At 39.2% G+C, this 24,281-nt stretch overlaps 1 protein-coding gene across 1 annotated transcript; it reads left to right on the forward strand.

Moving 5' to 3' along the window:
• Positions 1–7,689: 7,689 nt before the first annotated feature.
• On the forward strand, positions 7,690–11,160 carry ptmab (prothymosin alpha b). Its single transcript, XM_079379511.1, has 5 exons — positions 7,690–8,243; positions 10,016–10,078; positions 10,193–10,262; positions 10,347–10,441; positions 10,539–11,160. The coding sequence occupies exons 1-5, from the start codon at positions 8,199–8,201 to the stop codon at positions 10,575–10,577; spliced, it is 312 nt and encodes a 103-aa protein (XP_079235637.1). The 5' UTR covers positions 7,690–8,198; the 3' UTR covers positions 10,578–11,160.
• Positions 11,161–24,281: the final 13,121 nt, after the last annotated feature.

A 24,281-nucleotide genomic window follows, 5' to 3' on the forward strand; every position in this document is an offset into this window, starting at 1 on the left:
GCTGTAGCTAAGCTGAATAACAAGCATAAAACTTAACTGATGAAATGTGAAGACGATATGGTTTATGTGTGTTTTTCAAGTCTTCTCCAGGTAATAAATATGAATTATACAGTGGTAATTGACAGCATTAATTACAGTTCAGAAGCTATACAATATATGTTCTGCCTTATTCTGTAATAAAAATGGAAAAAGTGTCTGTAGTATATATACCGATTGTACAATCATAACCATAAAATTGCCATTAGTAAAATATTTATCAAAAATATTATAGAAGACAAATTATTGGTTATTGTCCAGAAGTGTATTTTATTTCTTAGCCAATTAAAAGTAATATATATATATTTTTGTCAATTATACATACATAAATATTATTATTATTATTATTATTATTATTATTATTATTACTACTACTACATTTGAGATTTCTGTCCCCCTCACTTCTGAAATGATTGCTACTCCATTGCCCTGTAACATCTTCATTTGGGCACAGAATATTTTGTGGCTCCACGTGAATTTTATTCGGTGGGAAAGGGGACAAAATGGCTCTTTTGACGTTGAAGGTTGCAGACCCTTGAATACATTTGCTCCAATACTTTATGCGTTCCATTATATCCTTTGCTCCAATATCTGAAATGGCCCAAACCTTTCTGATATTCTGCCCAATACTCATCATAATTGTTACAATAAGCCACCAATTGACTCTTAATGTGCTGGATGGCCAGAACGTGTCTCCGAGTCTCAGTTTTAGTGACAGTTCTGTGGGGAAATGTGGTTTTGTGGACAAACTGAAAAATATAGTGTCGCAATTGTTCTCTCTGCTCTAAGCTCAGTTCTTGTCCCTGGTGCCCAGTCGCTGTTTCTCTCTATTATTTTTGTTTTCTATGTGACTGTGAATGCTTCTTATTAAAACTAATGAATAAATACACAATGCAGCCATTATGCCTGTGACATTCCTATAGTTTCATTACACAATGTGTGTTGCAGCTGAGGAGAGGACTTCTTCAATGTCCTGGGAATGAAAATAACCCTGTCCAGTGGAGGGAAATGTTTCAAATGTTGATACTATTTGTTGCGTCCTATTTCAGCAACCCTTCTGTGAACTATTTTCAACATTAGAATAACATCCCTGACTGCAATGATCTGATTTTTACCAGAAAACAGACAATTTACAACAGATAAATAAAGGAGGGCGGTATCTGCAAACAGTTTAGGTAAATCGGGAGAAGAGGGCAAATAAATTTAGGGGAGAATCAGGATTTCTCTGCAAGCGGTTTATTAAAAGAGAGATACTGCTACATTCTTAAACTATAAGTAAAAAATTGTCATACTTGAACATGTAGAGTTTAGTTTCATTTTAAAGTAAGATCATATGATTTTAACCAAATTCAACCTTTGACCATGTCAATACATTTTTTTCGGGACATTAATAAATTTGATCCTTTTGGATCCACTTTTCAGGCTACAAAGTAATTTTAATGAAGAATCATGAGGTCACAGCTCTGTTTTTTCTGTTGCTCACTGTTTGCTTGTTCATCACTCCTGTCAGATACATTTATATGAGTTGTAGCACTTTAAATATGTACTGTAGGTGAGTGCGCTTCACTGATCAGCTATGTAAAACCTCCTTAGCTTCAGGCACTTTCTGCTGCATACTCCAAATCCTTTATTGCACTTTATTTATGTTAGACTATAAAGTCATTTGAGCTCAGCCACTTCAAAAAATGAAAAAGGTACATATAAGCAGAAATGTGTGAACAAGCATTTTCCCATAAATTGTAGACATGAGGTCTATATTCAGGCCTATATTTTTTACGTTCACTTTCACCAAAGGTTTATGAAAATGGATTAAAATAGGCCTATGTTCATTCAAAATGTAAGAGATTAGGAAAATCCAAAAGTTAACAAGTAGCACAAATGTGATTGGAATATCTGAGTTAGATATGGACCTCAAGAGTTCATACAAAACACGGTTTTTAGTCCCTGTGATCTACTGGTTTTTCTAGACAACAGCCTCCTTTGACTGTTGTACCCATTTTGCTGTTCTTTCAGCATCATGCACATGACCACTGCGTTTTTAAAATAGCATATAAACTTGAAAGAACTTGTAAAAATGCATCTTGAGACACCATGCATTCTTTTTAATTCCTCTGTGCTACGCTTTACGTGTGAACAGCCCCTTTTGCTTCAGACATAAAAGAATGGGGAAACAGAGCAGTGTAAATTTAGATGATGTGTTTTAATAGAGTACTGAGGAGACATGAAAACAGCCCAGGATAAATACACTGAGTTGGCTTTACTGTACAAAAAGATATGCCTGAAGTCTTAAACTTGAGACATATCAATTGCTACAAATACATCATTCCCACAACTCACTTTTCAAGTTAATTTCACTGTCAAAATGCACAAGAGCAGTTTTTTTTTTTTTTTTTGGAAAGGATGGGAAAGCTTTCTGAACCTTTTATGTATGATTTCTTTTATGTTCCCTTAATAAAACGTTCACCACCCCTAAGATATTTCAGAAGCATACAGTAGGCCTTTTTATTAAATTATTAATTATTATGATATATAATTATTATCAAATATGAGTAAATAATTGTATATGAACATCTAATCATAACAAATGGAAGAAACACAAAATAACTGTCAATCTCCCTCGGTCTGGGGCTCCATGCAAGATCTCACCTTGTGGAGTTTCAATGATCATGAGAACGGTGAGGAATCAGCCCAGAACTACACGGGAGGATCTTGTCAATGATCTCAAGGCAGCTGGGACCATAGTCACCAAGAAAACAATTGGTAACACACTATGCCGTGAAGGACTGAAATCCTACACCGCAAGGTCCCCCTGCTCAAGAAAGCACATGTACAGGCCCGTCTGAAGTTTGCCAATGATTCAGAGGAGAACTGGATGAAAATGTTGTGGTCAGATGAGACCAAAATCTAGCTCTTTGGCATGAACTCAACTCGTCGTGTTTGGAGGAGGAGGAATGCTGCCTATGACCCCAAGAGCACCATCCCCACCATCAAACATGGAGGTGGAAACATTATGCTTTGGGGGTGTTTTTCTGCTAAGGGGACAGGACAACTGCACCACATCAAAGGGACGATGGACGGGGCTATGTACCCTCAGGGCCAGGGCATTGAAAATGGGTCGTGGATGGGTATTTCAGCATAACAATGACCCAAAACACTCGGCCAAGGCAACAAAGGAGTGGCTCAAGAAGAAGCACATTAAGGTCCTGGAGTGGCCTAGCCAGTCTCCAGACCTTAATCCCATAGAACATCTGTGGAGGGAGCTGAAGGTTTGAGTTGCCAAATGTCAGCCTCAAAACCTTAATGACTTGGAGAGGATCTGCAAAGAGGAGTGGGATAAAATCCCTCCTGAGATGTGTGCAAACCTAGTGGCCAACTACAAGAAACGTCTGACCTCTGTGATTGCCAACAAGGGTTTTGCCACCAAGTAGGCCTACTAAAGCTGGCTGCACACTAGACGATTTTCAAATCTTAACCAATTTTAAAACCATGGGAGACCACAGACATGAAGACAGTTCAAGCGATTTTTAGCCTTATAATCCTCTGAACGCACACACTAGATTCGAGCAGACCGCGAGACCGCACACTTAAAATCGGGCTTAAAATCCTCTAGTGTGCGGCCAGCCTTAGTGATGTTTTGCAAAGGGGTCAAATACTTATTTCACTCATTAAAATGCAAATCATTTTATAACTTTTCTGAAATGCGCTTTTCTGGATTTTTTTGTTGTTGTTGTTATTCTGTCTTTCGCTGTTCAAATATACCTACTATTGCTGTCAAACGATTAATCGCATCTAAAATAAAGGTTTTTGTTTACATACTATATGTGTGTGTGCTGTGTATATTTAGTATGTATATATAAATACAAACACATACATGTATATATTTAAGAAAAATATTTATATATAATACAAAATATAAGTATATAAATGTATATGCATGTAAATATTTCCCAAATATATGCTGTATGTGAGTGTATACAATATACACATATAGAATATACACTGTACACACACATATTATGTAAACAAAAACTTTTATTTTGGATGCTATTAATCGTTTGACAGCACTAAAACCTACCATTAAAATTATAGACTGGTCATTTCTTTGTCAGTTGGCAAACGTACAAAATCAGCAGGGGATCAAATATTTTTTTCTCCACTGTAATAAATAAATTTTTTGGCATATTTTAGTACCTTGAGGTCTATGGGTATTTTCTACATATTGAAAACAGAAAAGCAGGCTCTGGTGATAGCATGGATTCAAGCCTGATATTTTGCCTTGGCATTGACCATGACATATTGCAGCTACTAACAAATTATGTGTAGAGGATCAAAGAGAATCATACGTGAGGGTGCTGCTCCTCCAAGACCTGTTTAGCCGTACATTTTATACATACCTACGTATTTGCTTGTATTATTCCAGAAGTATAGAGCAAAAATGGTGTAGAGATTATTTCACTTCCATCTGAATGCAGTAGTAGTTTGTAAAGCATGGCAATCAGAACAGTTCAGTCATACTTTGTTTGCATCGGGTAGATCCAGTGTGTGACACTCCAGTCTTTGAGATGGGGTGATGTGAGGCCACTGTTTTCATAAGGCAAATAAATGATTATTAACAATGTGTGATGGGTTATAAAATCATTTCTTTGTTGATAGTTTAGTTCACCTGTTAACCTTCTATATATTTTATTATTTTAAAAGAAGAAACTGGCATGCTTTCTGTAAAGGTCTATCTCACATCATACCCCCCCCCCCCCCCCCCCCCCCCCCCCCTGTTATCGATCATTTCACCAAGGGCACCATGCCTAATTTATGACTTCACACTCTTGTGGGAAGGACGGGAAGAATTGGGTTTCACCTCACCCGGTCTGAACCAGTCCAGAATTTCTCTTTCTGTTTGTTGTACGGTGCCATGTTTATTTGTATGCATCTGATTTTAATTAGACCACATTAAACTTTGAATGAATGTAGAGAATACACTGAGACATTCTTGAAAATATCTTCCAATATTTCCTGTGCAGCACACTATGAATATCTGAGAGCATGCAACTTACAATATATGATTATGCCCAAAATGGGAACAATAATACTATTCTAATACAAATATCACTGTATATACACTGTATAATTATTTGAGAGCATTTAGGTTACAATGCATTACTATGCCCAAAAGAGTAATAATATTGCTAGTGTAATATTAATATCACTGTAAACAAGTAAAATTGTCCTCTCTTTGGAAGTATTTTGAGCCTCTAACAGAATCGTTGCTGTACAGTAATTGTCTGCTAGGGATCAGCAGAGTCTGCTTGCTCTCATTATGCTTAAAATACACCAGGCCAGTGTTGTTACTTTCAAATGAGCACTTTCTCCTTGCGGAAATGGCATCTCTGTTCCAAAACATTTCTAAAGGGGAAGTTCAATGCCACTCATATTCTTCTAGGAAAGCAAAGATTAAAGCAAAGAGGGCAAAGATGAAACCGAGACTTACAGGAGAATAAACTAGACAGTATTAATATTATCACTGTGAGGCAGAGAAAATGCCAGTAGCTGCTATGATATGTTTTTTCCACTAGAGGGAACACATTCCTGTCTCCAGTACACTTTTTATGAGAAGAAAAAAATGGATGGATGCAAATAAACAGCCTTATTTGATGAGGACCATGTCTTGTTTTTTTTGTTTTTTTTTTTAAGAGAAGAACCTCATGGTGAAGGAATGCACATTGATAGCTGGATTGTGTTTTCTAAAGCCAGATAACCCTGGACACTGCTCATGACTGATGTCTACCTGGATGTCTCGTACAGCCAATTATCTGCCCTTGCTAGAAGTCCGAAACCTCAGAGTCAGACACGATCATCTGAGTTACTACTTTCACAGCAGTGCTTTCCTCCTCCACATCTCCCTGCAGGTCCACGCATGCACAGTCTTCACTGCCTACTCATGAGGAAGTGTTTCTCTGTGTCTCAAATCTTGTACAGCAATATATACCCTGCCCCTGGGAAGATTAGCTTGAAAAGCAGGAAATTTGGCCTGATGCTAGAATTAAAGTGGAGCATTAGGTGTGAAGGATGATAAGTGTTCAGATTTTATTTTAAGGCATCTCTTTAAGGTAAAAGCAGGTTATAATGTTTTCACTGACTATATTATTACATTAGATATACTGTTTATAACACATTAAGTGTGTGTGTGTGTCTGTGTCTGTGTGAGACCCTGGACCACACATATAAGTCACTGGGTCTTAAGTCACTGGGGTATATTTGTAGCAATAGCCAAAAATATATTCTATGGGTAAAAATGATAAATTTTTCTTTTATGTCAAAAATCATTAGGGTTTTAAGTAAATATCATGTTCCATGAAGATATTTTGTACATTTCTTACCGTAAATATATAAAAACTTAATTTTTCATTAGTAATATGCATTGCTAAGAACTTCATTTGGACAACTTTAAAGGTGATTTTCTCAATCTCGGCCAAATATTGTCCTATCCTAACAAACCATACATCAATGGAAAGCTTATTTATTCATCTTTCAGATTATGTATAAATCTCAATTTCGAAAAAAATTGACACTTAAGACTGGTTTTGTGGTCCAGGGTCACATATATATAAAACTCGGCGTAATAAATCTATAAATGTAAGACAAGAATGGCTAGATAATTATTTTAGTAAGTGATGAGAATTCACTTGATTGTACAAACAGACGAACTTAATTTGCCTATTTTTGTTAACTAAATGTTTAGATTGGCAAGATGACCTATTGGTGGGAACAGGTTTTTGCAAGAGATGTGCCAAATTGATTTCATTTTAGCCAGTGTTCTTCCATATTATTCATGTTCATACATTTACAATCCCTCTTATTTGCCAGGTCGAACGTGAGCATTTTTTTTTTCCTTTCATCCTTTAAACATTTTTCTTAAACTCCACTAATGTACACACCGTCGCCACACGATTTGATCTCATAAATCAGCATCCAGGCCAGAAATCTTTTGGAATCCATTTTCCAGGCTTTCTCGCGCGCTGTGGGTCATTTCTTTGATTGACATCTCTGACATCCAATAATCTCAGAATCTGTGGGCTCTGGTCGCCTGGGTATCCAATGAGATGCGCCCGACTGCAAGAAGTGTCGTCGTCAAAGTAGTATTTGAATGTAGGTTATGATGAAGTATCCGAAATTCCCCTCCCCTCTATGTTCGCCGGCGAGGTTATGGCTTCTGCTTTGTTTAAATGCTACTCATCCCGAATAAGAAAGCACAAGACGTGTTTTAGTGATTTTAAAATACATTTTTAAACAATATTATTTACAGACCCCAATTTGAGGAGGACGCATTTCCACTAAAATATGATATAAAACGCTAGTGGTTTTACATCGTGGTTAGTTAGTTTTTTTTCTCTCTCGGTTATAAAAATCTGATCTACTAAATATGGCTTTCCTGTTCTGTAAGAGGTTATGAAACTACAACGGCATGTCTGATAAAGTTTTGTGTGTATTTTCTCGTCTTTATTTTTTTGTGTGTGTGAAATTAGCTGTTGTATTTACTCGCAGTGCTAAGTTTAGTTCGAAATTCACAGAAAGGGGAGGGGCTGCATCTGGCATGAAAACGTTTCCCACATGCCACCCCATGCTTTAAAAACAACATTTCCTTAATGTGCCTTTCATACTTCGGCATGGTAACTGCCTGTGATGTAGGTGCTGTGGTTGGAGGTGATTTAGGGGTCAATATGTCTAAGCAGTTCGTGGACATACGACATTTGCTAACTTATTGATTTTAATGATGAGAGGCACGACTTCATATTTTAACATGTTGTATCAATGTATTTGTTGAGGAAATGTGGAATTGCGTAGCACAGATAAGCTGTCTGTAGCGAGAAAAGCGGAGGTAGGAGGTGTGTCTTCTCTGGTGAAATACCGGCTGGGGGTGTGTCCTTTTACGTTTAGAAATACTTTCCATTGTTCCACTCTATTGCCTTAAAAATACGCCCCTCGGAGTCCGCTGCCCAATCAAACGTAAGCGACCGCCTCTCATGCTCCGCCCACAAATCTATAATAAAGCCTCCTTCATCACATGCCGTCGGCATAAGAAAGCTTCATTACTTGATTGTTGGAGGATACGGGCGGATTATTCTTGCTTTTTCCTGCGTTCTGAATTTTGATACAAAATATTAATTATGGCAGACACAAAGGTTGACTCCGCGACAGAAATCTCCGCAAAGGTAAGAAAAGATGCCTCTGGATGCACGAAATTCTCAAAAGCATGTTCTCTCTTTCTAGTTCAGATTTAACGTGTAGCCTATTTTTGGCTGTAACCGGAAAGAATCGTTGATGAATTATTACAAGTAAACAAGGAAAAAGTACGCGATAACTGCTCTCTAAGTGGTTTAAATGTACACATTGTAATGAGAATTTCAAATGGATACATTTGTATCGAGCTCGTTAGCGCGTGCGGAATGAGAGCGCATTCAAACGCAGTTTCTCATTGTCCGGAATGTAACAGTCTGCGCGCGGGTTCTTTGTTTATAGAAGCGTGTCAGTTCCTCTTTGAACAGCGGGGCGATGTGCATCTGCTTTACCATGATAAATACTAAACCTCTAATTCTTTGCATTTCGTTTTTCAGATCTTGAATCTATATAATATGTTCCACAGTTTGCACATTTGTTTGTAGGTATGGCTTCTGTACACTTCCGTTGAACAATGTTTTGAGCAGTCGTTTACTTGTAAATCCTCTCATTCATTACCGGTTAGTTTGTGGCTAACAGACATTGCTGCAGGTTTGAGGACGCGTTTGATCAGTCGATGCTTCGGGGCTGAAAGTTTGCCGGTTCGCCTAGGCGGCTTGAAGCATCAATCGATAGGAAATCTCAAATATGATAAGACTAATTGGTCGCACTTTTGATGGGATTAAAGAAGCATACTTTGTTCGGGTTTAACTCTGTCCGATAACGACTGAATCTGATGCAGGCAGCCGAGAGACGCTGCAGTGCATCGGGGTTAAAAAGCACAGTTTTGAAGTTTTCTGGAGAACAAAACGAGCGCAGAAATGATTTACTCGAACCGTTTGACGCGGTGCCGCACGTCTCTCGAAACCCTTTAATCTCAGATACTTCCAGTTGATCTGATAGCTCAAACATTGAATAATCTGTCTAATGCTGTCGTTGTATATTTCCTACGAGTTGATATTTTTCCATGTGTGACGGCAGCGTGGTTTACTAGTTTGAAGCCAGAGACATCGGTGAATTTAAGGGGCGGTCCTAGTTGATTTGGTTGATAAACGGCTTAAGGGCTAAAGATTATATAAACGAATTGATGGAAATGTTTGCATGGATAAGGCTCGTTTAACTGCTTTTGGTAAAGCTTTAGCTGAAACGAAAGCCGTCAACGCAAATTAAAAGAGCCAATGATAATCATGCCATTTATGACAGGTTGTTTTTTTTTTGTTGTTTTTTGCCTACGATTTCTTGTCAATTCTGCGACTGCGCGAAATAAATCCAGGTTAACGTGACGGTAGTGTTAGTTATGAACCGATCGCGAAAGCCATGCGTGTGCTTTCTTTGTCCTTCATTAGAGTTCGCATCGACTGACTGAACTGGTTCTTAATTATCCTTTTTGATTGGTGTTTTAGGTTTTTGTTTTTTTCGAGGCCGCGATATGAGCGTTTGCTTTCTCGCCAAAATATGGTTGTTTATTGGATTTACCTTTTACAATACCCACAGCCGCCAAATCCCATTTAAGTGTCAGATTACAAACGAGCTCATCACTCGGTAAGAGGCGGGAGCAGGAGTCGATGATGGACAGCTAAATTCGCTGCTGCAGCCAATGAGGCGTCAATGTCAGAGGGGCGTCATTAGAGATGCAATTTAAAATTTGTGCGCATAGGGGGCGTTTTGCTCACGTCTGTCGTTATCTGCATAGACTCTGCCTATTGGAGACAGACGGCTCCAACCTGACGAAGTTAAATGTTTCAAAATATCATTTTTTTTTATGTAGGACCTGAAGGAGAAGAAGCTCCTCGAGGAGAAGGAAAATGGAAAAGATGCCACTAATGGAAAGGTAGCCTAAATAAATGCCTGGCTAATGTTCTTGACCTCTCTACTATTGAACTACTTGAGTGTTTCATAGAGATCATGCACCTTTACAATGACCTTCTCGAAATTGTGTGAACAGGAGAATGAAGAAAATGGAGAGCCTGAAATTGATGATGAGGTGGATGAGGAAGATGAAGAGGAAGGAGAGGGTAGGTACAACACTGATGTTCACATTTTTCTGACGTGACAAATTAATTTGTTTTAATCATGTGGCTACTGGTCAACTACTGTAGGTGATGAAGATGAGGATGAAGATGATGATGATGATGATCTAGGTGGAGGAACAAAACGGACTGCTGATGACGACGACGATGAAGATGATGATGAGGTACAATCATGAATCGCTACCTAAAGAATACTGTATTGTGTCATCATAGTACAAGTAAATAATTTTAAATAAAACCTTTTTTTTCTTTTTTCTTCAGGATGATGTTGACCCCAAGAAGCAGAAGACCGATGATTAAAGGATTGTTTCATACTGCTGAGCAGGTGTAGACGTCTCTGCTTTAACCCAAACTGTTGGAGCCAGTGGCATAAAGGACTCAAATACATAAAACATGGTCATTTTCAAGTTTGTCACCCATGTCAACCAACTTGACCCCCAATTCAAAATTTTCTAGAGGACAGACCACAACTCAGATTTCCAGCGTTCACAACGAAATACGCAAGACAAGGATTTGTTTGTATTTTTATTTACATTTTATATTTTTGTACATATTGTGAAGAGATCAGCCACTTTATCATGATCTCCTGTGACCAAAACGGTGCTTCTTTATGGAAATTTTACTTGTTTGACCATGTTTCGATATTTCAACAAAGACAACATGTATAAAATCAACAGCTATTGAACTCAGAGCATTCCAGTACATTTTATGTATGAACTTTAGTTGTACCATAAACTAGTTTTTGTATGGGAGGGCTAGGCCAAAGAAAAGGAGTTTTGGTTTCTTTTGACTTCATTTTGTCTACATTATTTGTTTTCCCTTGGCCTGTTTGTTGTATGTGTGGAGTTTGTTGTTCAACAATAAACTTTTATTTTGTGAGTTACACTGTGTTTGTTTTTTCAAAATCGCATAAATTTGCTGTTCATTTGTGTGCGACTAAAATAGGTGTAGCTGTAAAGATGTATTGGTGATGCCTATCCTTCAATATTATGTGTTGACTCAAAGAACATCTGATGATCCACTTCAATTCATGAGAAATGAGACCCCTATGTATAATTAAAATAAACAGATTTTATGTTGTTCAGTAATAACAGACCTCCCAAACTACAGAATTTGTTACACTCCGTAACATTAGATATGCAAAATGGCATGATTCCACAAACTATGCGATTCATTTGCAGCATTCTGGAAAAGCTAAAAGTAAATGAATTTCACAATTTTTGTAAAAGCATCCGATCATATCCTTCAGCAGATCTTTCTTTCAAAAAGCAGGTTTTCTGTTAGGTGTTCTATTCTAAAGTCAGATTTTACACACATTTGTTTAGAAAGGGAATGGTAGTATGATACTGCCGGAAGCAGGCTTTTGACACTCATTACGCTTTTACATCTGTGTCCTCACTGCCTCCACACAGCTGCCTGAGATTTCCCCACTAGACTTATAAGCGCAGGTCATTTGGCTCTGCAGACATGTACAGTGTGTGTGTGCTTGGCTAAAACACTGGCTGATGTCATGTCTAAGCAGGCGTCTATTTCAGGCTTGTATGTCAGGGTCAGGTTTGAGGAGAATGAATACTTGTGGTCTAGACTGTAGAGCAAGTGAAGGAGTGTGGATGTGTTTGAAACCAATTCAGCCATATTATGCCATTTTTTTTTTTAGATTGAAATCCTCAACCTTCTACGATTCCATTAAATACACCATTCAGCTCAGATAACAGCAACGTACTTGAAAATACTAAATATTACACATGGTATCTGGATTTTATATTTTACCTCACATTTTGTCTTCCCAATTCATGCCTAGCATATCTCTCACACATTTCCCAGTTTTCAGAGCAAACGTGTGCTTTGATCTTGATAAGAGAAGAGCTGCTTAGCCTAGACCAGATGGCATCTGTCCACCAGCCTTCGCTGAAGTGCATCTCAATATGCAGTCAGCAGCTTGAGCGTTTGAGGCTCCAGCAGCACCACTGCTGGTATGTGACAACAGCCAATCTATAAAAAACAACGTGTTAATGCACGTCAAGATGTTGGCAACCAGTGTTGCCAATTTAGGGATTTTGTAGCTAGATTTAGCTACTTCCCCGCTCCTTGTGAGACTTTTTTCAAAAGTTTAGGGACAGATATAGCAACTTCTTGGACAAACCTTATCTAAGTTTTTATCTTGCCCACTGATCTCTATTCATCTTTATATAGATCAGTGAATTTGGCATTATGATGTCATCTAGTGACATTTAGCTACCAGTTTTAGCTGCTTTCAATTGAAAGCAGTTGGCAACTGAGATTCAGTGAACTAGCATATAGTCTGACTACATTTCTCAGGCATACTAAGTAAAGTGGCATCTAAGGTAGTATGTACTCAAGTTGGCTATGAATTGGAAATGAGGAAGTGAGCATTTAAAAACATGCACTAACTGAAACACAGTAGCAAAAGGTGGTTAACAAATTAAAAAGTTAAAAAGATCTGCTTCAGATAGGCCAACTACAGACGTTCAAATAAGTTAACACTTTATTATTTTTTAAGACTTATTAAACAATCTTACCAAATGTGCAGAGATGTAACAAAAACGCCTCGAATTGATGAATATCCAGTTAAAAAAATTCTCCACGATCTTTTTTTTGTTTGTTTTTTACTTTATGACAGCCAAATTAAAAACTAAAACGCTTTACGGATAATTAAAATGGACAAATCACAGGTAAAACACGGCCCGTGTCATACTGAAGTTTTTGTAAAATAATAACTTGTCTATATCCTCATTATCATGTATATCTGGGCGGTGCGCAGGAGCTCTCGGTACATATGACCAAGTGAAGCGCATCCTATACAAATAAATCGTCCACCGCTCGTCTCGTTCAAATCCGCGTCCTCTTCTGCCTCCTACTGGCAACCAAAGCCATTGCACATCAGCTACGTCACAATAAGGCTTTATAGCCTACACTAGGCGAGGAATGGAAAGGGTCTCGAGAGCCGTCTTTAAAGGTTAAACTTATTTTGAAACTTGAATCGCATTCTGTGTGACCCGGGTCAAAGATTACATCTCATAACACACGCAAATAAAATCGATATGAACAACATTATGCAAAATGATCATGTTTCATAATGTTTGAAAATAATGTTGTCTAAGATTTTAAAACAATAATAATAATATGAATTATTCTGAGTCATTTAATAAGACGTAAACTAAGTTTGCTACTCCAAAGTACATCCATGCTTTGTGGAAACTTTTTTGTTAGTTCCTCCTTCCAACCTTTTATTCAGCAATTGTTAGTCAAACTTTACATTCTAGCCACGGTAAGTTACACGTCTTTGTCTCCAAACTCTATACAAATGCAGGTGGCCAGTTGCTTTTTTAAAACAGAGACATGACCAGCTGTACCCGTTGATGCATTCAACTCGGGATTGGGTGAGGGGCAAAATCCCCCCACCACTATCATTACTTTCCTCCCCCACCATCACCGCCTCCTCCATCCCCATTTTACATGCACAACAGATTGCCTTTTGTTACCCCACCTTTCTTGAACCAAAGCAGCCTTTGCTTAGAAACGTATAGTCAAGGGACATCTTGTGTTGGATACGCAAGTGCCACTGAAAGCAAACGGCAGGAGTTAATTGTCCCTGAAGGCAAAGCTGTGTGGCTGCTTGTCCAGCCCAATGAGATTAATTGTAATGAGTGTCCTTGTGAAACACGATAGCTTTGAGATAAAGGTGAGATGTAGGTGGTCCCCTCTTATTAGAGTTTGGGTGACATAATTAGGATTAATGAACACAGCAACCAACTCAATTCATGGGCACTTGAATAACCCTGGATTATTTTTAGGCATGTATTTTAAGATTTTATGATAAAAAGAACGCTGTTTTGAGTTACATATATCTATATACATATATGATTTATTACACTGATGTAAAGAGAGACGCTCATCTTTATGCAAGTTGTGTGTCGTTCTCTGACCACTAGGTGGTACACTTGTACAATTCTCACAGGGTCAGCATGTGTGAAACTGTACAACTGGCACAGGCGTCACAAGGCCTTCCCAAACCAAACATGTAACTTTTGTGCATTTTTTTTGTTCATTTACATCTTATTTAACATCTTTTCATGCATTTATTCAAAATCCTTTTACAAAGAAGAACAAAGGCAAATTGTCAGAAAGCCAAAACAATAATTTGTAATATATACAATACCAGTTTATTAGACAACTAGATTAGAAAGCAAGCCAGAGAAAAGGAATGCAGAGGAAAAGCTAAACTAAACCCAAAATATATGACATTATATAACAACAGTGGATGTAGGCTATGTCCCTTTGCTGGAAGATAGGGCAGTGATGAAAGTATGGTGTCCTCTGTTGTTTTGTTTTTGGAAGTGCATCTGAATAATTCATATGAAATGAAACAATAATGGAGGTTCAGGGCACTTGGAGGTGTACAGGCCCTCCAGTACAGGGGCCATCACTAATCCTGCCTTGGAATACCCCGGGTCCCTTCACATTTCCGCTGCTAATTTCCTAGCCGTAGCGATCTGGGTGGATCACAGTAAATGACGTCATCTCCTCCCACCTCTGAACCACAGGGAATGACTTGCTTTCTAATATTAGATTTTGGTAGGATTCCAGGTGCTGCGGTGTGAGCGTGTGCATATGTGTACGTGAGCTCATGGATGGGATTGTGTCTCTCTGTGCTTGTGACACCCGCACTGATCCTATTCCAAGCTTGGCTGTTAATCGGCTTACTTGATATCCTTTGTGTGTCTGTGTCTTCCGTCTCAGTGCTTTTGTTATATCTGTCAGATCACAAGTGAAAGCTGCATGCACAATATACTACAGGTGGCAGCTAGCCTTCAATCCAGGATCAGACTCTTTTGTTAATGCCATTAAAGTTAATAAATATTATACAAAAGTTAGTTTTGGTTATCAAATTTGAATGCTGATATTTAGACCAACTGCACTGGGACTTTTCTTTGTTTGCATCACTCTGCTTGTCTGTGTTTGCATGTTCCAGACAGACTGTCAAGTGCATTAGTGGGGATGATTTTTCAGTGAATTTAATGGCAGTTTACAACAGTAGGTGGCGACAAATGACTTTTTACGAATGAGCAGTTGAATCATTATACTCAACCTATACCTGATTTGTAAATTATTGTTGCATATCTTGTTAAGGATAATTCATCCGTGCATGTGCTTCTCACTCTTCTTTTTTTTTTATTTCTTGTGATGCATAATCAAAATAACATAACTGGACCTTCTGGTGAACGCGACGGACATCTCTGGCTGCATTGCACTTTGGTTTTTATGCCACTTGAATCACCTTATTTTTTTTTTTCTTGTGAATTTGTTTGATGCAAAATTCAATATGTATAGGTGCATGGAGTTCTATATGTATATAAGTATAGCATAGGGTTCTTTGGAGTGGGGGTAAATTAAACAGGATCTGTGGTGATGTCACAATTGTGTTGCATTGTGGTATATGGAGCAGCCTGAAGTGTACATATAAAGTAGACTCGCTCTTTCTGTCAAAATCGAGGGGTCGAGGGTAGTGTTGTCAAAACTACTGGTACTTTCCACAGTACCAGGAGTACCAATCAGAGGCGTGTAAGTCCAAATTGCCAGAATTCATTCAGCTTGAGCTCTGTAATATCGCTGTATCCAACAAAGTATAAACATGATGTAAATAAGAGATTGATTTTGCAGTATAGACAGTTTTTTTTTTATTATAACAGGAGTATTCACTCACTGGTATTGGTATCGACTACTAAAATATAGGTACCATGACAACATTAGTCAAGTGACTGTCCATATAAACTTCCCTCATCCACTTCACAAAGTGGAACACACTTCAAAATGGTAGTGGGGATTCCCCCAAGGGGATGTGCTTAGGGAAGTTTGTGAGTGTGTGTCTAAAAGCGAAGTGAAATGCAGCCTCTGTGCTGATGTATGCAGGATGTTGTCCCTTGTCTGTTCTCTTTTGGTTTACTTCTGTGTTCCTTGTTTAATTTGACCTTTATTCCCATTTCCCTCCACTTGTTAGTTTCCATGGTTTCTGATTAATTCACATCTGTTCTGTTTCAGTTAATCATCATCTGTCTATTTAAGTCTTCAGTTTTAGTCAGTTCCATGTCTGGCATTTGTTGTATATGGTTCAGCTATTGTGCTTCGTTCTCTCCTGCTAGCCCCTTTGTATTCCTGTTGGGGATATTATTAAAGTCTGTTTGGCTTGGATTATCTTGTGTTGTGCATTTTATGCACCACAACATGTTACGAAATACCGGACTTCCACAAGTGCATTTACCTGTTGTACGTGTCCTCCTGCTTGAGCAGGGGTCGCTCCTTCGAGGACCACACAAGGTATTTTTTAGATCTAATATACCTGATTTACTGCCTGGAGTACAGTGGCCGAGAGAGCACAACCTGCTGCAAAAAAACAACGGCAAATTAAGAAAACATCATCAATTTGACAACACGTGCACTGCAAATGCTCACAACACAACCAAATAAAGAAATGCGCTACAAATACTCTCAACACAAATAAATAAAGAAGCGCACTGGAAACAGGCATAGACCACCTCAGAAATGTTTGAGGGAACCGCAACGTGATGAACATGGCTGGGACATATTTATCAATGTTTACTCTGAAAGGTGAGATTTGTTTGTTTTAACATCCTGCTCATACGATTCCTTTTAGTTTTTTTTATATTATTAGCCTAAATATGCTGCTGAAATGCACAATTACTGTAACTGTGAAAGGTTATGTAAGCTGGCTAACTTACTTAAACTTCCCTTACAAAAATTAATCATAGCCTATGGTTTTACTATTAAAATTAATTAATAAATAGTTATTATATAAAAAAATAAAAACAAAAAATGGTTACTATAGTTAAACAATGGCAGGCACAAATTAACTATGGATTTACTACACTAACCATAGTTTAACCATATTTGTACAACTGTGGTTATACAAATGTTAATCAATATGCCCCAAAAAAAACATAGTTTTCATTTTGTTGGGGTAATTTTGTTGTAGTCTGTGCTAGTGCTACTGCCTACTTGCCTGCCTCCACTAGTTCCTTGGCTCTTCCCTGGTTTATTCCACTCCACCTCAGGCCTCCGAGCCCTTGGCTCCTCCTTAGCTCCACGCCAAGGGTTGAAGGGTGTAGGGGACCAAACAACTGTTTCTTGAAGTGCCCTTCTGCGTCATCGTCCCGTGCCCATGGAGACGCCGTCATCATGGAAATAATCAGTACAAAGAATCATGGGGGGCTGAAGTGTCCATCAGTTGTACCCTTCGAAATCCTTCATTCCAAAGGGCCCTTTGAAATGGCCAGTTTTGAGCACTTCGATTTGGAACGACCCTTCAATATGGCAGCCATGATTGTTTTCATTCTGAAGTGCCTTTGGGAGGGTGATATATCCAAATTGGAACGCACCGTCTGTCAGTTCTCCCACTGGTTTAGTCAGCCAAAACTCCACCATATCTCCTCACACCCTTAACTCCACCATGGGCCTCCTTCCTGGCTAGACTCTGGTTCCCCACCTCGCTTCTCCTGCTCCTGGCTCCTCCCTGTCATCGCCTCCCTGGTCTGTCTATGCTAGCACTAAATCATGCTACCAATATGCTAAAACATGCTAGCAACATGCTAATTAATGCTAGCAACATGCTAATTCATGCTAGCAACGGACTAATCATGCTATCAAAATGTTAAAACATAGAAACAGGCTAACAATGTGTTAATTCATGCTAACAACCTGTGAAAACATGCAAAAAATGTGTTAAAACACAACATAAGTCATGGTAGCAACATGCTAAATCATGCTAATACCAAACTAAATCATACTAGCAACATGGTAAACATGATAAAATGTTGGCAAAATGTTAAATCATGCTAGCAGTGTGTTAAATCATGCTAGCAATGCATCAAAACTTGCCGGCAATGTGTTAAATCATGTTAGCAGCATGCTAAATAAAGCTAACAATGTGCAAACATGCTAACAATGTGCTAAACAATAATTTTTCCCTGTGAAAAACATAAGGATGCTGGCATGTTGTGAATGGTTGCCAGGGCATTGCAATGCAGTGGCTTTGGTGCTCTGGTGGTTGCTAAGTGTTTGATTGGTGTTCTTGGTGGTTACTTATTGGCTAATGTCGAAGAGTCTCTGTTAAATTTTGGTCCCTGGACATCCCTCAGGACCTTCCTTCAAGCAAGAGCACACCTAAAAAACCTAACGCTAAATATGAGCAACAATGCCTCTTCCTCGAAAACTGTATCTCCTGGTGCAGGCATTAGGCCTATCTGACATTCAGCATGTAGCTGACAGATAAACTTCATCTCCTTTAGCTCAATGAAACAGCCTGTGAAATGCAATAATTCACTTTGAGAAGGGCAGACGGATATTCCTTAGTCATTCCCCAAAGGAGTCACATTCCCGCACCATACATGAATTATCACCCTTCCCCACACAAGATGATGTGAGACACTGAGATTATATACTGTATCCGTATATCATTATAGAAAGGAATAGATTAGGTGAAAGAATAAGAATTCCTCAATTACAATGTCCAACACCAAGGTGGAATGCAGTATGGGATAAAGCATATGTAAGAGATGTGTAATGAGTGAGGGTGAGTGTTTTCAAGGGCAGTGGACCTGTAGTGTGAGGAGGCTTTTGATCCAGCATGCTGTGTGCGTATGATGGAAGAGTTGGGTTCCAGTTGAGTGGGCAGAGAGCTCAGCAGAGTGTGCCATCTGAACCTCCACAGGCACTGCTGACTCTATCTTAATTGACCAAACTGTACAACTTTAAAGGTGAAGTGTGTCATTTCTTCACCACCTGCATTACCAAAGAGAATAGCAAATTATTGCTTCAAAAATATTTCCTATCTGCTATTGTTTAGACAAAGAGGTAGTTCCACCCAAATTCACTGTTCACATTCACATTGGTCAAGCCACTGTTATTATGTTCAGCCCAGTCTGGGTGTTTAAACAGATTCCAATCTATTTGATGCAGAATAAAAAAGCAACATAATAAAAAAAAAAAAAAAAAAAAATCAGAACAGCTGTTCAACTGAACTCTAAATGGCCTTGCTTTCACTCTGCTGTGAGATTAACTGAATTCAGGAAGGGGTCAGCATGGCCCATGGAAACACAATTAATGTTTCCACACAAGCCTCGCAAGTCATTGATTGTATATGTCACATTATTGTAGTAATGTTGCATGTCCCAGCCTGCCACATCACTGCATACTGGCATCTAGTATGAACATTAGGGGTAAAACATCACCTTATGGCATGTACTGATTTGCTCAAACTAATCTAGTCATTATATATTACCCTATTTTTCTGTAATGTTCATAAGTAAATTTTGATTAATTGACCTTTTTGTTGTTGTTGTTGTTTTGCCCCCACAGTCCTATCAGAAACCACATATGACCACTGGTGTAGAGTGAGTGGAACTGCACTGGTGTTGCCAATATTTTTTTCCACAGAAGATGAGCAACATGCTTAAATAGAGAATTGTAGGATTGGCAATGGAGCAAAAGGTAAGAATGTAAAAAAGTTCAGCTTTATACAGGTCATACTTTATACACTCAAACATGATTTGTTTTTGCATTATGTTAAGTGTTATTTTGACATTTAGAGGAGTTTCTGTAATGTTTTTTGAGTTTTGTGCTTACCATATGCAGAAGAGTGTCGCCTGTGCAGGCTGTGGACACTCACTGAATATAACTATTGTAACGTCAGTACTGACACCACCCTATTCTTATTTATTCATTATTCACATTGTGTATAATGATGAATAAGTGTTTGTTTATACAGAGGAAAATTAATTAAACATCAGTAAATTAACATAAAAAAAACAGTCCCACATAAGGAAATGTAGTTTGACAAATGTAATAAAGTTAAGTTTTTTTTTTGTAATCAAATATTTATTATAAAGAAAACAACTACAACATATCACAAAATTTCAAACAAGCAAAGGGAAATATGTTTATTCATGTATATCAAAAACATATACACACCATGCATTGATACAAAATTAACAGTTATTAAGAAATAAATGAAATAAAATAGAATAAAATAAAATAAAAAATACATTTAAATAAAATAATGGGGTACCCACACACATACACATAGAAGAATTACTCATATTCAGGAACTCCAATTAAACCAATTTAAAATACAGGTAAAGAGAAGAGATCATCTCAACCAAGTTTTCAGTGACTCTGCAACAGTGTGCCAACTAGAAAGGATCCTTTCATTTGCACAATTTACTCGAGCAGTAGACAGTTCTAAAAAATTACATCCAGATATGTGAGAATCCAGCATTTAACAGAAAGAGAATGAGGTTTCCATCTTAATGCGATCATCTTTTTAGCAGCTGTGAGGCCAGCTAGTAATATGCGCTTGTTCTGATTATTAATATTCAATATTGTTAATTTATTCAATAACAAAACAGTTACAGGTACAGTTGCTGAAACTAAATCAGACAGTCTTGATGCTACCACAGTCCAAAATTGAGCAACAGGACACTCCCACATCATGTGTAAAAAAAGTACCTGGAACCTTCAAAGCACACAAGGTACAGTTTGGGTCAGTTAACCTCTTCATCAGATGGAGTTTACGAGGGGTTAAATATGTTCTGTGTATAAAATTAAAATGTATCTGTTGGTGGTCAGGATTACGAGAAGCCTCCTTTATATTTACCCAAACATCCTCCCAGTTAAAATCTGGATCCAAGTCAGGGCAATCATGTCTCCACAGCCTGTCTAGTGACAGTTTAGAATAGCCAGCTTCCAAAATAAAATTATATAATGTAGACACCAAACCACTATTATTTTTCTGTTATTTAACAGCGATTGATTTATACAATGGATGCACAACTAAAGGTTGTTTCCAAGGTACGCCATATGTTTTGAGGGCCGATCTAAGCTGTAGATAAAATTCAATTAAATTTATTTCTAAAGCACGTTTAAATTCCACCTTTGTTGGCCAAAGTGGTGTACAAAGCCAAAAATAAAATACAATAAAGATAAAAGCAAGTAAACACATACACATTACAGAGAATTAAAAGCACAAGAAAAAAAGATGCGTTTTAAACCTAGATTTGAATTCGGCTAACGTGGAGGCAGTTCTGACAGATAATGGCAGGCTGTTTCATAGCTTAGGACCAGCTACTGCGAAGGCTCTGTCTCCCCTGCGTTGCAGGCGAGACCATGGTATTCACAGAAGATGGCCATCTTGGGATCTAAGTTACCTAGCCGGATTATAGTTGGTGAGTAAATCAGAGAGATACCTAGGAGCTAAGTTATTAAGAGCTTTGTAGACAAATTTTGTAGTCGATTCGATATCAGACTGGTAGCCAGTGCAATGTGCATAAAATTTGCGATATGGTCTTGTTTGCGACTTCCTGTGAGTAGGCGGGCAGACGCATTTTGGACCATTTGAAGGCGAGAGATGGTAGAAAGGGGTAACCCAACACACAAAGAATTGCAATAGTCGAGTCGTGTGGAGATAAAAGCTAAAATAACAGTTTCAACTTTTCCTGTTTAAGAAAGGTTTGACTCTGGTTAACCGACGAATATGATAAAAACTGATACTAACTATTGTATTAATTTGTTTGTCTAATTTGAGACTATTATCAAGGTGGAAACCAAGATCCTTGACATCTTAGTATTATACATATACATATTAGTAATGTACATTTCAAATGTAGTTTTCAGTTGTGGCTAGATTGGCTTAACTGTAATTGTACGTGTATATGGTGTTTTTTGGCTCTCAAAACAACATAGACTGTACACTCTTGCTGTACCTTTAACTAATACACTTCCTGCACTGTGAGCATGTACATTAAGGCTTAAGTACTCAAATCAGAAAAGCTTTAATTTTATTTAAAAAAAAAATTTAATCTAGCCCTAGCCATTAATGTTATTAAAATGGCCATTACAATGATTACATCATAACAATTTTTACATTTATAACTAAGCTAAAATAGATACATTGTCTTGTCTTACTGGAATGCGGGAGAACAGGAGACACGTTGACAAGGCACACTTCTCAGGGAGCAGAGACGAGGGGAAATCAGGAGAATCGGATGACTGCGGAGGAACACAAGAGGTAAGTAACACAGGTAAGTATCTTCAAGATCTGTACGGAGACAGAGAGTCCACTTCGAATGTACGAGACCGGACGAATGTACTGATTGAGGTGTGTGCCTTTGTACTGGTTGGTGATGAGGTGACTGGATGCGTGACAGATGCCGGTAATCAGAACTCAGGTAATAGTGATCGTTGTGCTTGAGTGGCGGTGGTGGTGGAGCCAGACCATTTTGTGACAGTCCCCCCTCCTCCACGGCCCGCTCCTGAGGGCTGAATACCTCGGCGTCATGGTGGTTTACCTCTGCCACGAGGTGCAGGACAATCAGGATGAGCAGCGTGGAATTCATCTAGTAGGGACGGGTCTAAGATGTCGTTTCTGGGTACCCATGAACGTTCATCTGGTCCATAACCCTACCAATCCACGAGGTACTCCAGTTGACCACCACGACGTTGGGTGTCCAGTATGTCCTTAACCTTGTAGATGGTGCCTTCTTCAAGGATCAACGGAAGAGGGGGTTCCTCTGTCTGGCCAGGCTCTGTGGAAACAGGAACAGGGTTATGGTAGGGTTTCAATAGTGAGATGTGAAATGTGGGGTGAATCTTGAAATGAGGAGGAAGTTGAAGTTTGTATGTGACGGGGGTTAACCTGTTCCAGAATGGTGAAGGGGCCAACAAATCTGGGACTGAGCTTATTGCTGGGCAGGAGCAGTCTCATGTCTCGGGTGGATAACCATACTTTCTGGGCTGGTTGGTAGGTAGGTGTTTCTGCTCGCCGTAGGTCGGCTGCCAGTTTCTGCCTGTGCACTGCCCGCTGAAGCTGATGGTGGGCTGCGTCCCAAACCGTCTCGCTCTCTCAGAACCAGTGATCGATGGCAGGGACATCAGAGGGTTCCCCGGACCAAGGGAACAGAGGGGGCTGGTAGCCGAGCACGCACTGGAAGGGAGTGAGACCAGTAGATGGATGCCGCAGGGAGTTCTGGGCGTACTCGGCCCAGCCCAGGAACTGGTTCCAAGAGTCCTGGTGGCCATGGCAGAAGGTCCGTAGGAAGCGCCCCAATTCCTGCATCTTCCTTTCCATTTGCCCATTGAACTGCGGGTGATATCCTGAGGACAGGCTTACGGTCACACCTAGGAGATTGAAGAATGCATGCCAGACCCGAGAGATGAACTGTGGACCACGGTCTGACACGATGTCTTCGGGGATGCCATAAGTTCTGAAGACACTATTGAAGAGTATTTCAGCAGTCTCCATTGCTGTGGTTAGACCCTTGATGGGCAGAAGTCGACAAAAACGAGAAACGGTCAACAATCACCAGAATGCATGTGTTACCTCCAGAGGATGGCAGATCTGTGATAAAGTCTTCTCCTAGATGTGACCATGGGTGATTGGGCCCCGGTAAGGGAAGGAGTTTTCCTGATGGGAGATGGCGAGGGCTTTTTGATATGGTGCACTCCATACATCCTTGTACGAACCTTCTCACATCCCTTGCCATATTGGGTCACCAGAAGCATTCTTGTAGCAGCGAGAGGGTGTTGTTGGTCCCGGGGTGGCCAGTGCCCAAGGAGGTGTGAGCAGAAAGGATGAGTGGAGTGCATTGTGATCGTGGAACACATGTTTGGAGCTGCATTGGAGGCGACTGGAGGAGAATTCCCTTGGATGGGGCTTACAATTAACTTGGAAGGAATGATGCTTTCTGGCTACAAGTGGGTTCGAGACAAAGCATCGGCCTTGACGTTCTTCGGACCTGGACGATAGGAAATTGTGAAATTGAATCTAGTAAAGAAGAGCGCCCATCTTGCTTGTCTGGGGTTCAGGCGTTTGGCTTCACGAATGTATTGCAAGTTCTTGTGATCGGTCCATACGGTGAATGGATGAGCCGCTTCCTCCAGCCAATGCCTCCACTCCTCCAGTGCCAGCTTGAT

Source organism: Barbus barbus, assembly GCF_936440315.1.
Source record: "Barbus barbus genome assembly, chromosome: 26".
NCBI classification, from domain to species: Eukaryota; Metazoa; Chordata; class Actinopteri; order Cypriniformes; family Cyprinidae; genus Barbus; species Barbus barbus.

Coding starts and splice junctions, on each gene's coding strand:
- ptmab (XM_079379511.1), top strand. CDS start 8,199: ATGGCAGACACAAAGGTTGACTCCGCGACAGAAATCTCCGCAAAG. Junction 10,079..10,192: donor AAGATGCCACTAATGGAAAG/GTAGCCTAAATA, acceptor TTGTGTGAACAG/GAGAATGAAGAAAATGGAGA. Junction 10,263..10,346: donor AGATGAAGAGGAAGGAGAGG/GTAGGTACAACA, acceptor CAACTACTGTAG/GTGATGAAGATGAGGATGAA.